Source organism: Diceros bicornis, chromosome 35 (assembly GCF_020826845.1).
Source record: "Diceros bicornis minor isolate mBicDic1 chromosome 35, mDicBic1.mat.cur, whole genome shotgun sequence".
In the NCBI taxonomy this organism is placed as follows: Eukaryota; Metazoa; Chordata; class Mammalia; order Perissodactyla; family Rhinocerotidae; genus Diceros; species Diceros bicornis.
This window is the reverse complement of record NC_080774.1, coordinates 29540199-29554542: the sequence shown is the minus strand read 5'-3', so window position 1 is coordinate 29554542 and position 14344 is coordinate 29540199. Positions and strand designations below refer to the sequence as shown.

At 46.5% G+C, this 14344-nt stretch overlaps 2 protein-coding genes across 2 annotated transcripts in view; both read left to right on the top strand.

Annotated features, from left to right (window-relative positions):
• LOC131398451 (cationic amino acid transporter 4-like) overlaps positions 1 to 14344 on the top strand; it is a 143013-nt gene that overhangs the window by 103804 nt on the left and 24865 nt on the right. The gene's annotated exons all lie outside the window — the stretch shown is intronic.
• On the top strand, positions 1313 to 1817 carry LOC131398454 (large ribosomal subunit protein eL32-like). Its single transcript, XM_058531986.1, has one exon. It carries the CDS (start codon positions 1355 to 1357, stop codon positions 1757 to 1759), a length of 405 nt encoding a protein of 134 aa, XP_058387969.1. The 5' UTR covers positions 1313 to 1354; the 3' UTR covers positions 1760 to 1817.

Genomic DNA, 14344 nt, shown 5'->3' with positions numbered 1-14344 from the left:
GCGTAACCGGTTCCCAAGGAAGGGAGTAGAGCCCTCACACCCGCACAGAGGCAATTCTACACGTGGATGTTTTTTCATACCCGTAGCTACAGCCAAGGGTGTAATTTAAAACCCCCTTATATACTAGACGGTCATCAGGTCAGAGTGACTTTTGCTGGGCAGTCCCATGAGGGCACCCTATGTGGCCTGGGTCTCACAGTCTTTAGGGTGACATTCTGTCATCTCCTGGGTGGCCACTGAAAGGTGCTCTCTTTACAGCTCTCCTTGGAAACTACTTCTGACTCCTAATCTGGAGGAACCCAATGAATATCCTATGCTTACCTTTCTATGTCTAAGATGCAGGTCAAGACTCGTGCACCAGCCTGAGAGAGTGCACAGCAATAAGGAAGGTCCAGTTCCCGAGCACCCTGCAGACAGGGTCTACACAACCACCTGACCGGGGCTGAGGTGGCCACGAGTGAATCTATCCCCAGCCCATCGTCCTGCTGGCCCACCTTACAGTAGGTTTTTCTAAATTAGGAGCCTGAGTCCCACAGACAGTTCAAGCACTAACCTCCCAGTTTCTCACCTAACGTGGCCACGGGCATATGCTTGTATGTCCGTCCTTTCTGTAGAGGATTCAAAGGAGCACACATGGGGCTTTAGCGAGGCTCTCCCACCATCCCAGGACAGCCACCCTGAGTGCCCAAGTACCTACCGACCACGGTGGGCTCCAGGTCCACAAACACTGTTCTGGGCACATGCTTGCCAGCCCCAGTCTCGCTGTAGAACGTGTTGAATGAGTCGTCCCCACCACCGATGGTTTTGTCACTTGGCGTCTGACCATCAGGCTGAATTCCATGTTCAAGGCAGTACAATTCCCAGCAGGCATTGCCGATCTGGACCCCCGCCTGCCCCACGTGGACAGAGATGCACTCGCACTGGGAACCAGAACATAAAGGTGAGACTGCGTCTTCAAGGCAATCGTCACTGTATGACATGCTAATGAGACCTGATATCATAAATTAATATTTGTAATATATTTTGGTGTCTGGAGGTTTTCTCAGACATTCCATCCCATGACCTGCCAATGATCATTTCACATCTGAACACCTGCCCATCCAACATGGATAGAGACACATTGAGCTATGAATAGGAGTACGGCCGTTATAAACTCGTCTTCCAACCACTCAGTAGGTAATGTTAAAAATTAATATAAAATAAGCAGTCGAGAAATTTTGCCTCCACCTAAGGATGCATTTACCACCCTGTTGTAAGCAATGACTTAGAAAATCAGACAAAATATATGAAATAACAGTTTTTGGCTCTCTTTCTCGCGCTGGCTCCGCGGCAGCCGCGGTCTCCATTCGGCGTCATGGCTGCCCTCAGACCCCTTGTGAAGCCCAAGATCGTCAAAAAGAGGACCAAAAAGTTCATTCGGCACCAGTCAGACCGATATGTCAAAACTAAGCGTAACTGGCAGAAACCCAGAGGCATTGACAATAGGGTGCGCAGAAGATTCAAGGGCCAGATCTTGATGCCCCAAATTGGTTATGGGAGCAACAAGAAAACAAAGCACATGCTGCCCAGCGGCTTCCGGAAGTTCCTAGTCCACAACGTCAAGGAGCTGGAAGTGCTGCTGATGTGCAACAAATCTTACTGTGCTGAGATTGCTCACAACGTCTCCTCCAAGAACCGCAAAGCCATTGTGGAAAGAGCAGCCCAGCTGGCCATCAGAGTCAACCCCAATGCCAGGCTGCGCAGCGAAGAAAATGAATAGACAGCTCGTGTGCACATTGTATTTTTGTTAATAAAACCACAAAACTGCCAAAAAAAAACAGTTTTTGGTCACTGGACAACAGGCAGCAGAGACAATGATTGCTCAGAGCAAAGAAACAAAGTCAGCTGTGTTCCCACCCCAGGAGACTGCTGGGGGTTTCCAGGCTGCAGCAGAGGGAGGAAAAACCCTCCTCGCTCTGGAGGGATCCCCTGAGTGGAGAAGAGAGAACTCGGGGTTCATGGAGGCCAAGGCAGCTAGAAACCATGGTGCTGATACAGGCAGGGAGAGAGCTGCACGGAAAGAGCCCTGTGGAGACCAGCGGGGAGTCCCGTGGAGTCCACAGCTGAGTGCTGCTCAGCACACGTGTGTGAGGGGCTCCTGAGCTCCCAGCTGCCATGGCGGAAAAACCTCCCCCTCACAGAGCACTGATGGAGTCCTCAGAAGTGGGGCCAAATGAGGCTACACTAACGGCTGTTCTGAACCCACCTGTGAAAGCTGAAAAGCAAGCCTCAAACGATCCAACTGTTTGCAGGTATATTAATAGCATCCCAGAAAAAAGCCCACAAATAGTTAAAGGAATACCAAGAAAATCTAGCACCCAATCATGTAAAACTCATAATGTCTGGTATCCAATCTAAACTTTTCTGGTATACCAGAAAAAAAAAATCCGAAAAATATGACCATAGGAAGAAAAAAAGCAATCAATAAAAGCAGACCCAGAAATGGCATCAATGATAGAATTAGTAGACAGGACATTAAAATAAACTATTCTATATCCATAGGCTCAGGAAGGTAGAGGAAAAAATTGGCATGATAAGAGAAACATGTTTGATATTAAAAAGACCTAAATCAAACTGCTAATGATAGAAAAAGATAATGTCTGAAGTTAAACACACACTGGATGGTATTAACAGCAGATTCTATACTACAGAAGAAAAGATTTGAGGATGATGCAAAAGTTCTGGAAACAGACAGTGGTGCTGGTTATACAACATGTGAATGTACTTAATACTACTGAATTATACACTTAGAAATGGTTAAAATGGTGAATTTTGTGTTATGTATATTTTACACAAAAAAAGGTGATACTCAGCAATAAAAGGAACCATGTTGACACATGCAACAACATGGATGAATCTCAAAATAATCATAGCATGTGAAAGAATCTGAAAAACAAAAAGTGAACTCAGTGGTCCCATTTACATAAAATACTAGAAAATACAGAAAAGTAGATTAGTGGGGAGGAAGAGATGGGGGGCAGGAGGGAGGGCTCACAAAGGGGCACAAGGGAACTTGGGGGTGATGGATATGCTCATTATCTTGATTTTGGTGATAGTTTCATGGGTTATCAATATGGTAATAAATGTTAAACCTTATCAAATAATACACTTTAAAAGAGTACTTTATTTTTATGTACATTATACGTCAATAAAAATGTAAAAAAAATAGACTTTCTCAGACATTCAAACACTGAGAGAATTAATCATTGGCAGGTCACTACCACAAGAGGTGTGAAAGGGAATCCCTCCAGGCAGCAGGAGAACAGCACTAGACGGATAACTGGGACCACACACAGGAATGACGATCACCTCAGCTGCTCACTGTGGGCAAACAGCAAACACCTGTACCACATTAAAAAATATAATTGAATGTTAAAGCAAAAGAATGATTTATTGTGGGGTTCATAACTCAGATAAAAGTAAAATATGACCAACAACATCACCGAGGCCAAGAAGGGGAAACGGAAGGGGCCGTCGTGAGGCGGCACAGCGTCACTGAAGGTGGACTGGCATGAACAGAAGATGTAGGCGGTCATCCTCACAGCAACCACGAAAAACAAAGTGAAGTGGAAGAGCCAAGAAGCTAATACAGGGATCAAGTGGAATCATACCAATAATTAGCCCAAAAGAAGGCAGAAAAGAGGAGGAAACAGGAACAAACAAATGGGATAAATGGAAAACAAATAGCAACCTGGTGGATTTAAACCCAACCACGCCAATAGTCACATTGACGTCCTTACAAATTAAATGGAATTACCTAATAAAATGCAGATTGTCAGATGGAGAAAAAACCAAGACCTCACCTATGCTAACTACAAGAGGCCCAGAGACAGGGTAAAAAGTAAAGATGGAGAAAGACACAGCATGCTAAGGCTACACCAAAGGAAAGCGAGAGTGGCTATGGGAATAGTGAGGGTTTTTTTTCCTGGTGTTTGTTTTCTGCTGACAGCAGCACTTTATGAGTCGGGAGACTGGCCTTGGTCTGGGAGAGGGGAGGCTGGGATGGATGGACTGGCCCCATGAGGCTTCCTCCAAGCAGGTTTGGAGGAAACTCCGCTCTGGATGAGGCCGGGCAGCTGGGGTTGGGGGGTGGGGGGCACACAGGCACACAGAGGGGGCAACCGTGACGTTGCTGCAGCACTCGGAGACCAGGTGGTGAGCCTCTGCCACTCTGCCACTCATCTCTTTCTTCTCCAAGAGTGCCAGAGTGGGCTCAAACCCACGTCTGGGGGGTAGACTAGCAGGTCTCTCAGTTCTAGCCTTCTCTGATGCCCAGCAGGGTGCTAGTTGGGGGTGGGGGACAGGCCCCACCAGACAGCACCTTGCCTGCAGGGAGGCATGCACTCACATGTTGTCTAGGTCCAGACGGGGGAGAGCGCGGGCCAGGACCAACAGTGTTGCTTTCAAAGCAAAGAATTTTACCAGGGAAAGAGGATTATTTCATAATAATAAAGGGGCCAATTCACCAGGAAGGCGGAACAGTCCTTGATGGTTATGTATCGTTAGAGTCATAGCTTCTAGACACAGAGCTTCAAAATATACAAAGAAAAACCGACAGAACTGAAAGGAGAAATAGGCGATCCACAATCAAAGATTCAACACTCTCTTGATAACTGAGTGAACAACCAGACAGAAATCAGTAAGGACACAGAGGACCTGGCCAGCACTGTCAACCACACTGACCTGACTGACACCATAGAACACTCCCCCAACATAGCAGAATACACGTTCTTCTCACGTGCACAGGGGACATCTGCCAAAAGAGACCACATTCTCCACCAACCTAAGACAAGTCTCAACAAATCTCACATAATCCAAATAAGAGTTTGATCAGTGGTGGGAGGGAAGAGGGGGGCCCCGAGAGCCCTGAGAGCCCTGCTGTCACCTCCAGCTCCAGGCTCTGTCACTGCACCCTTGAGTGGCGAGCCAACCCAGTCACCATCACCACACCCTGAGCCAAGACCCTCAGCTGTCCCTGCCCCCAGTGCTGCCGACACCAAGCCCAGCACCACGGACAGGGCGCAGGCACAAGAGCGTAAGCGTAACAAAGGTTGGGGAACAGTAAAATGGTTCCATGTAAGAAATAGATATGGTTTCACCAACAGGAAGGACAGCAAGGAAGATGTACGTGTACACAGACCGCCACAAAGAGGAAGAACCCCAGCGAGGACCTTCGCAGTGCAGGAGACAGGAAGACTATGCAGTCTGACGCTGTGGAAGGAGAAAGGGTGCAGAGGCAGCAAGTGTGACAGGCCCTGGGGGAACTGCAGTGCAAGATAGTAGACATTCAGCAGATCAGGACCCTCACAGACGCTCTCCATGTCGCAGGGGTCCTCCACACAACCACCAGCAGAATTAGCAGAATAGTGACAGCAGGGAAAGAACCAGGGATCAGAGAGTGCTCCTGAAGGCCAGGCCCCACAGCGTCGGCCCGACCGCAGGCCACAGTCCCCACCTTACTACATGCAGAGACCCTATGGGTGACAACAGAATGTTCCAGCCCTCCTGTGCAGGTAGGAGTGATGGAGGGGACTGACAACCAGCGTGCAGGAGAACAAGGGAGACCAGTGAGACAGAAGCTGTATCAGGGTGTAGACCACAATTCCACAGGGGCTCTCCTGGCCACAGACAGCCCAGAAAGGACGGCCATGAAGATCAGGACAGTCAAGGAGCTGAGACCTAACGTAAGCAGCCACCTCAACATCAGCACCGCCGCGCCTTCAATGACCAACACAGATGCCAAGAAAACCCTAAATCACACGATGGCAGAGAGACACGAGCAGCTGATCCACCAGCTGAGAACTCCTCCCCTCCCGAGGTTGAGCCGGGCGGGCTGAGGAAATGCACGTTCACCATCCCTCTACCATCTGCTTTAGTCATCCAACAAGAAGAAACAAATATGAAATTCCAGCAATAAGAAATGAACAAAAGATCAGAGCTGAAGATCTTAAGTGCTTGCTTTTTCCCTCTTGACCAGATAACTATCTGCTTATCTATGCAGCATGGGACTTTCATTATTCTATCTAAAGATGTCTATTTGGTCATGACAAATGTGTTTTGTTTTGTTTTTTTAAAGTCTAGTTTTTCTCAACACACCTTTAAAGGTTTTTAAATTGTTTCATATCTGGTCAAGTTAAATTTTTAAGAACCTCATTTTTAATTTGTGATAAAAGTTTACAACTTGATATTTTCAAAAAACTCGACAAACTGCCAGCACCTGTTAATAAAGGTCTTAACAAAAAAATTCAAATACTATAAAATATGTTTTCTGAATGTTGGAATTAAATTAGAAATCAGTGACACAAAGATATCTGAAAAACACCCCAAATATTTGGAAACTAATAACAAGGGAAATTAGAAAGTATTTTGACAGGAATGAAAATGAAAACATAAAAAATTTTGTGCGACACAGCTAAAACGGTGCTTAGAGGGAAACACATATAAATCACTCATATCAGAAAAAGCTAGAAAGGTCTAAAATCAATGACCTATAAAACTCTTCCAGAAAACAGAAGAGAAAGGAATGCTTCCCAACTCACTCTATGAGGCCGGCATCACGCTGGCACCAAAACCAACGACAGTACAAGGAACCTACAGACCAGTCACCCTCATTAACACAGACACAGAAAGTCTTTCAAAAGTTTCAAAACCAATGACCTAAGCTTTCACCTTAAGAAACTAGAAAAAGAGCAAATATCCAAATTATGCAGGAAAAAGGGAAATAATAAAGAGCAGAAATAAACTAAACAGAAAACAGAAAAAAAAAGAGAAAACTCAGGGCCAGCCTAGTGGCATAATGATTAAGTTCATGTGCTCCACTTTGGCGGCCCAGGGTTCTCAGGTTCAGATCCCCGATGCAGACCTACACACCGCTCATCAGGTCATGCTGTGGCAGTGTCCAACATACAAAATAGAGGGAGATTGGCAAACATGTTAGCTCAGCGACAATCTTCCTTAAGCAAAAAGAGGAAGATTGGCAACAGATGTTAGCTCAGGGCCAATCTTCCTTACCAAAAATAAATAAATAAATAAATAAAATAAAAATAAATTTAAAAAAGAGACAACTAAATGAAACCAAAACCTAGTTCTTTGAGCTGAAAATCACTTTGATAAACCCTAGCCAAGTTGATTCAGAGAAAGAGAAGACACACGTTACCAATATCAGGAACAAAAAAGATGTCACTACTGATACTAAAATATTGAAAGGGTAAACGGATATTATGAAAGACTCTGCACCAATAAATTCGACAACATAGATAAAACAGACAGTGTCCTTATTCCTGCTATTGGAGCTCACTCAAGGAGAGAGAACCAGAATCAAAATGAACTAGGCAGTCAAAACGGCCACATCAGGACCCAGAGAATTTTAAGCATGGGTATTCTTTTCCCATCATGTAATTATGATCACGTTACAGTTCAGAAATCTCAAACTACTTCAAGTTCTTTCTGATTTCCTAACCCAGCACTGTAATCTCCTAGCTCATAAGAGTGATGGTCTGGAAGCCGAGAAACTCTGCTTCTGGTCTCCTCCTTAGTAAGTGAAAGATAAGGGGCTAATTCACAGCTGATAGGCTAATTCTGGTCCCAACCAAACTGCAATGCTGAGCCAGAAGAGGAATTACCCTTTGAGGTAGGGACGAATTCTCCAAAAGGTTCTCGACTTTGTGATGAGGCTCTGATGCATAAAGGAGGATTTTAATCAAAATTTCTGCAGCTGGGATTTCCATTAAATTCATCTTGAGACACAACCCTTCTAACACAAAGGGCAAGTGCCTGGAATGGCCAACATTGTTTCAGAGAAGATCAGTGTAAGTTCTTTTAGGTTAAATTCACACCAACTCCTCATCACCTCCCCTTCACCTGAAGTTTCTCAATTTAGTTGGTTCAGCTAAGTACTAGGAACTCTTAAGATCACATTTAGGCCTTTCAACTTGAGAAGACCCTATTATATGAGCACACAATGGCTGATTATCTCTTCTGAAAGTATTAATCACGGTATTTTTCTTTTTAAGACAAACGCTTTGCTAAAAATAACAGCCCCTAAAAATGATGACATGCACAAACTTTTTCTAATTCTGAAGTTTCCTTTTACCTGACAGTTAATAGAAGACACTTTTTTCATTTACATTTGGAATACTTCACCTCTAAAAAACATTTTTCTGAGCGGCTTGATTTCACGCTGTGCAATGACCAATAAGAGAAGCCTCAAAACCAACTTGTACAAAAGGAGAATGCAGACGTTAGTGTGAGTTATTATATAGTTACACACTTTTTGTAAAGTTTGGAAGCTACTACAATGGTCAGGAGGGGACACTGAGGCTGAGATGACTAGCCATCAGCCTCACTACCTGGGAGCAAGTGAACCTTGACCTGGACCATGTAAAGTCCTATCCCAGGGACATTCTGGGCTCTCTCCACATAAGGCTGTCTCTTGGGCACCACTTGTTTTAGAAGTGCACAATGACAGAGGCATTGGTTGGGTTCCATTGATGTGTAAACTATTAATGTATTGATTCAGCAATTATCCAGTAGCTATCTATGAGCTGAGGATATAAAAATGAACAGATTAAAGGCAGAAGCCCACCCTGCTGTGGGGAAACAGGCATTCTCATATATTGCTGGCGGAAGGGAATCTGACAATATCTACAGACTCACAGCCGTCCACTTCCGGCATCCCCTACACACCTACACCAGCAAGAAACGGCACAGGCACAGATTACTCATTGCAGCTTTATGTGTAAAGACCGGAAAACATCCCAGTCTCCAGCGGTACAGAACAGGCTGAACAACCTACAGCCACACTCTGGATCACTGTGCGGGGTAGAGGACAATGCAGATCCTTGTATGCTGAGACGGAGGGAGCTGGACTCTTCGTACAATCAAAAAACAGGTGCAAGAGTGTGTACTGTCTGCTACCTTTGGTGCAAGAAAGAGGGGATATAAGCACATCTATTCCTGTTTGCTTGGTTTTGCTTTAAAAAAAATTATAAGTATAAACAACCAGAAAAAAAAAGAATGGAGAAAGCAAGATTTTTCTGCATATACCGTTTTCGATCATACTTACTTCAAGACGTTGTAAATATTGCCTATTTTTTTAAGTGCCCTCCTGAGCCCACAGCACAGCAGAGACACACAGGAGAGAGTTCAAGTGCAACACCTGGGGTAAGGAAGAGTCTGGAAGGGCGAGGGCAGAGGGTGACCACACTTGAGCACTGTGCCTGGCGCCCACCCCTGACCCGCAGGGTGTGGACACGACCCTGGGTTGCCGGTCAGAGGCAACACCCTTGCGCCCTGCTGACCCCCAACCCGGGCCTGTCGTCCACCGCCCGCTCCCCAGCCGCTCCAACCCCGCCGCCCGCACAACCCCGGGGATCGCCATCAGGCTGCACGCCGCCCTCCCACCTCCTCTCGGTCAAACGCCACGCTCCAGCCTGTGCGCCCGCCGCATCCTGATTGGCTGGCCGCCTGCGCGACTGCCATTGGCTCCAACAGGGGTGGCCCCCGGCCGGGATCCAATCGCGATTGGCCATTTTCTTGACCGGCAAAATTGCTCTCTTGATTGGTCTTCACTTTGGGCGGGAAGTGATGGCGGCGGCAGAGCAGCGGCTGACGGTCTGGTGCGGCGTCGGCGGGAAGCTGCGCGGCTGACGGCCTGAGCGACTGTGGAGGGGCGGCCGCGGGGCAGGAGGGAGCCCCTGATGAGCGGGGAGGCCACGCTGCCATAGCTCTCACCGCCTGAGCCCCACGTGTCCGTCTGTGAAGTGCGGTCTCACCACCAGCCGCGCAGGGTGTGGAAGGGACAGGGCTGGTCCCTGTGAAAGGCCTTGCCGACGTCAGCTGAGCAAACGCCTGTGCGGGCTGTTCCGTCAGCGGCCTCTTACTGGCGCTGAGGTCAGTGTCCTGGGCTGGGGAGAAGCTTTAAGCCCCGGATCTGTCAGGGGCAGACGTGTAACCGGACTCCTGCAAGAGCACGTGGTGTGGACCACGTGATGGGTCCCCGAAAGGAAGTGGCCGGGAAGCTCTAGGAGGGAGGGGGTACTTCTGCCTTCTGGGGGATTTAGGACTTGTGAGTGGGTCTTAAAGAAAGTATCGCGAGGTTACCAAGCAGCAGAGACGGAAGGGTGGAGAGGGCAGGGTGGAGAATTGTGAGATTCAGCTGGGCACATGGACGGCGGTGAAGAGGGTGACACTGGCGGCTCTGGGCTGGGCTGGCGTGACCATGGCTGGACCAAGGAGTTTGGCTTTCCTGGGTGGGCAGAAGCCAGCTGGCAGCAGATGCAGGTTGGACTGGCCATCTAGGGGGAGCATATGGCAGCAGGGGGAGGATGGGGGCAGGAGACCCCACAAGTGGTCATTGCAGGAGGACAAAGAATTACCGCCCACACACGCCCTCGTGAAAGGACACACAGAATTTCCAAGGTTCCTGGAAGAGTGACTGCTGCCCTCAGTTTAAGACCCCCACCCCCACGCCCCCCCACCCACCCCCCATTCCTGGGCCCACGCCAAGATCCCCTTCATTTCTTCAGCTGGTCCATGGGAGAGTCTGTGTTTACCCTACAGAAGGAAGGAACCCCTTCTCCTAGCTCTTCTAAGCAAAACTGAATGAGCTGGAATTTTTGTAGAGAAGGCAGGATGAAAAAGGAGTTAAATATAGGGAATATTAATACATAAATATAAATCATATGTAATAATTTACAAATATAAATTATATGTTAATATATTAATAAATATAAAGTAAAATTTTTTAAAAACATAGGTGCAAAATGTAGATTTCGTACCCTGCCTACCACGGCTAGGCCAATGGAGGCATGGGGTAATGTTCTCAGTGGCAGGTCAAGTGGGCTGGGTTTGAGCAACGTCCGCCCCCCACCCCCATGGATTCAGTAGGACCAACTCTTCAGCTACCCACTACTCCCTTGCTCTGGCAGATTTCAGAGAGTGTGGTCTGGGGGTTAGAAGGGTCGGGCAGCTAGCTGGGGCTTCCAGGGAGTGGTGTTTGGAGAACCAGATATGGGACTCCTCCCAGGCAGACCCAACAGAGTGGGGACAAGGAACCAGAGTCAGTCTCAGGCAGAGAGGCTACAGGAATTGGGGGAGGGTGCACCTCTGGTGAGGGCTGGAGCAGGTGGGGACAGACGTGACTGCCAGTGCCGGGGCTGGAGGACAAAAGGAAGGAAGGGCTGGGAAACCAGTTCATGGTGAGGTGTAATGAGGATAATTGTGGAGAGGTAATGTGGGGAACATGCTGGTGGGCTTTGAATGGTAGAGTTTGGGCTAAATTAGGCCCAGGGGAGAATAGCAGACTGGGGGAGGGGACAGCATGGGGACAGAGAGGACAGAAGCTGCAGGAGACAGACAAAAGTGGAGTAAAAGGTAGCAATGAGGACTGACTTGGGAGAAATGTGAGACTTCTTTTGCCCTACCCCCCCACAAAAAAAAAGGTATCAGAAACTGGGGAGGGCCTGGACTACCTGGAATGAGTGAGCTGATTTGAGCACTCTCATTTGGATACTAACAGAAAGGGGAACTCCAGGAGGCAGAAGGACATAGGGACATCTGGGTCAAATGTGGTGTGTAGACTCCATGATTAAGAGGAGTAGTGGGGAGTAGTACCTTGAGCTTGTTAACCTAAAAATGAAGAACCGAAATGAGAGGTAGAGAGGCATTTATTTTGCGATCAAAGAATTGCACTATGGGGAGCACAGATTCAGATAGAAACACAACTAGTGTCCCCTAGGGAGTAAAAGTCAGGGGCTTTTAAAGGCACAGGGGGGAGGTTTGCATTACAAAGAATGTTAATTGAGGTTGGCAGCAGAAAGCTAATCTTGGCTAAAAATAATGGATTACTAAGCCTAGCTAGAAGGAGGCAACAGTCCATCACTGTGATGAGCTGTAGGTTTCTTGCAGCGTTACTCTGTTCAAATGTTCATGTCCTGCTGGATGAGGATGTGCATAAGACCTATTTTCCTTCATGGCTTCCCAGCTCCATTTTAAAGCCCTTAGACATAAGTGACTCCATTTTATTTCACGTTTCACATTCACTCCCCTTTTTTTATTGATGTCATAATAGTTTATAACATTTTGAAATTTTAGTTAGACATTATTGTTTGTCAGTCACCATATACATGACATTCGCCCCTTTTGATCAAGATCTTTCTCTGAAAGCATGATTGATCAACCATAGATTTGTTTAGTCCCACATCTCTGGGATGGACCTGTCCCAGAAAGTCATGTTCCATGTCGGGGGGAATTTCTTTTTTCCCAATGGTTATTCCGAGGACCAGTGTCATAAGGGTTAGGCCATATTTGAACAACAAGGAGGCGGTCAGGAAATGATACTTAGGCAGTTTCTTTGCCTGGGAATTTCATCTGGTTGCTTGAAGGTTCAGATGAATAACCCCTATCTGTCATTTCAATACATTGAGTGACAATAATCTTGGTGTTTGTAGAAGTTCTGGAGCAGATCTGAGTGAGTAGTAGCATAAGAAGTTTAAGTACAAGTACACATGGCAAAATTCCAATAATAATCATAAACAATATTAGAAGTCCTGATCTTATACAAGCATCTATATGTGAAAGCCAGTTGAAAACATCAATAGGGAACCAGAGATGGTCATTGAAAGGCATTGGACCAGAGACATCCTGTGCTATTTTTATAATATTTATTATAAAATATTATTTTTATAATTAAAATATTATTTTTATAATGGTTGGCTATGGCACAGATGCCACACTGTTCTGCAAGGAGATAATGGAGTGCCATTCAATTATCTAATATAACTCTGGTTAGGGAATCCAGGGGACATTGTAGTTGAGCTAAGGCTCAAGCGGTAGAATTTGCTAGATTAGCTATAGTTAGGGAGATATTTTTTATCAACAGGTCATTATGGGGGCTGGCCTGGTGGCGTAGTGGTTAAGTGCATGCACTCTGCTTCAGCAGCCCAGGGTTCACAGGTTCGGATCACGGGCATGCACCGATGTACTGCTTGTCAAGCCATGATGTGGTGGCATCCCATATAAAAAGTAGAGGAAGATAGGCACGGATGTTAGCCCAGGGCCAATCTTCCTCAGCAAAAAGAGGAGGATTGGCATCAGATGTTAGCTCAGGGTTGATCCTCCTCAAACACACACAAAAAAAACAGGTCGTTATGGACAACGTCAATTCAAGGGACAAAGCCTTTGGCCATGGTAATCAATGGAGAGTAGATGGGGTGTAAAACAGGGTCAACAAGTCTTGCCTAGACCTATGAGATTACAGTTGGGTTTCTTCTTTAACAAGAACTTGAAATGGAATACTATGATATCCTAAAAGGCATTGTCCTGCCATATGCCAGCTGTCTTGACATTCATTAGCCTATGGTTCCCGATACTCATCACACACAAAGGTCTATCCAAAAGGGGGCACATAGAATGCAATGCCTTCTAATTCTGTAGCAGTGTCAGTGGTCAGGAGCCCTTGGTAAGGTTCCTTCCAATGGGGCTTGAGGGCTGTCTGCCTCTGATGATGCTTCCAGAATACCCAGTCACCAGGCTCTAGACTGTGACCACCAGGATCCTTTAAATTGGAATCTGGGAAAGTGTCTTTAACCTGTTGATGATGGGCTTGAGCATAAGACAGTAGAGACTCACAGTAGCTGGTCAGACTCGCATAAGACAACACGGGATCAGCAGAAGGTTGTGTACCAACAGACACTGATCTGCTGGTGACTGTCTCATGTGGAGTCGGTGCATGTTTTCCAAATAGGGCCCTGCAAACAGTCAGCAAGACCAAAGGCCATACCTTAGGCCAGGGGAGTCCAGTCTACAGTATATAACAAACCTCAAAGACAATTAACAGGACAAGAATCCAACATCTACAAAGGTACAGACAGAATTTTTCTCTCTACAATTACTCTCAAAAATTTTTTTGCTAAAGATAACCACAGTAAAACTAATTTGTTTGTATTAAAAACTTGGCCTGGGCCGGCCCCGTGGCTTGGCGGTTAAGTGTGCGCGCTCCGCTGCTGGCGGTCCAGGTTTGGATCCCGGGCGCGCCCCGACGCACCGCTTCTCCGGCCATGCTGAGGCCGTGTCCCATATACAGCAACTAGAAGGATGTGCAGCTATAACATACAACTATCTACTGGGGCTTTGGGGGAAAAAATAAATAAATAAATAAAATTTAAAAAAAACTTGGCCTGATTACTCACACAAGTGAAAATAAGTTTACTCACTGAGAGTTTCTGAATTCTGGAGGGATCAGGTAGGGAGAAAAAGTCAACATTTCATCTTTGTTCACAAAGATATGTCTTGCCAAATTATTCAT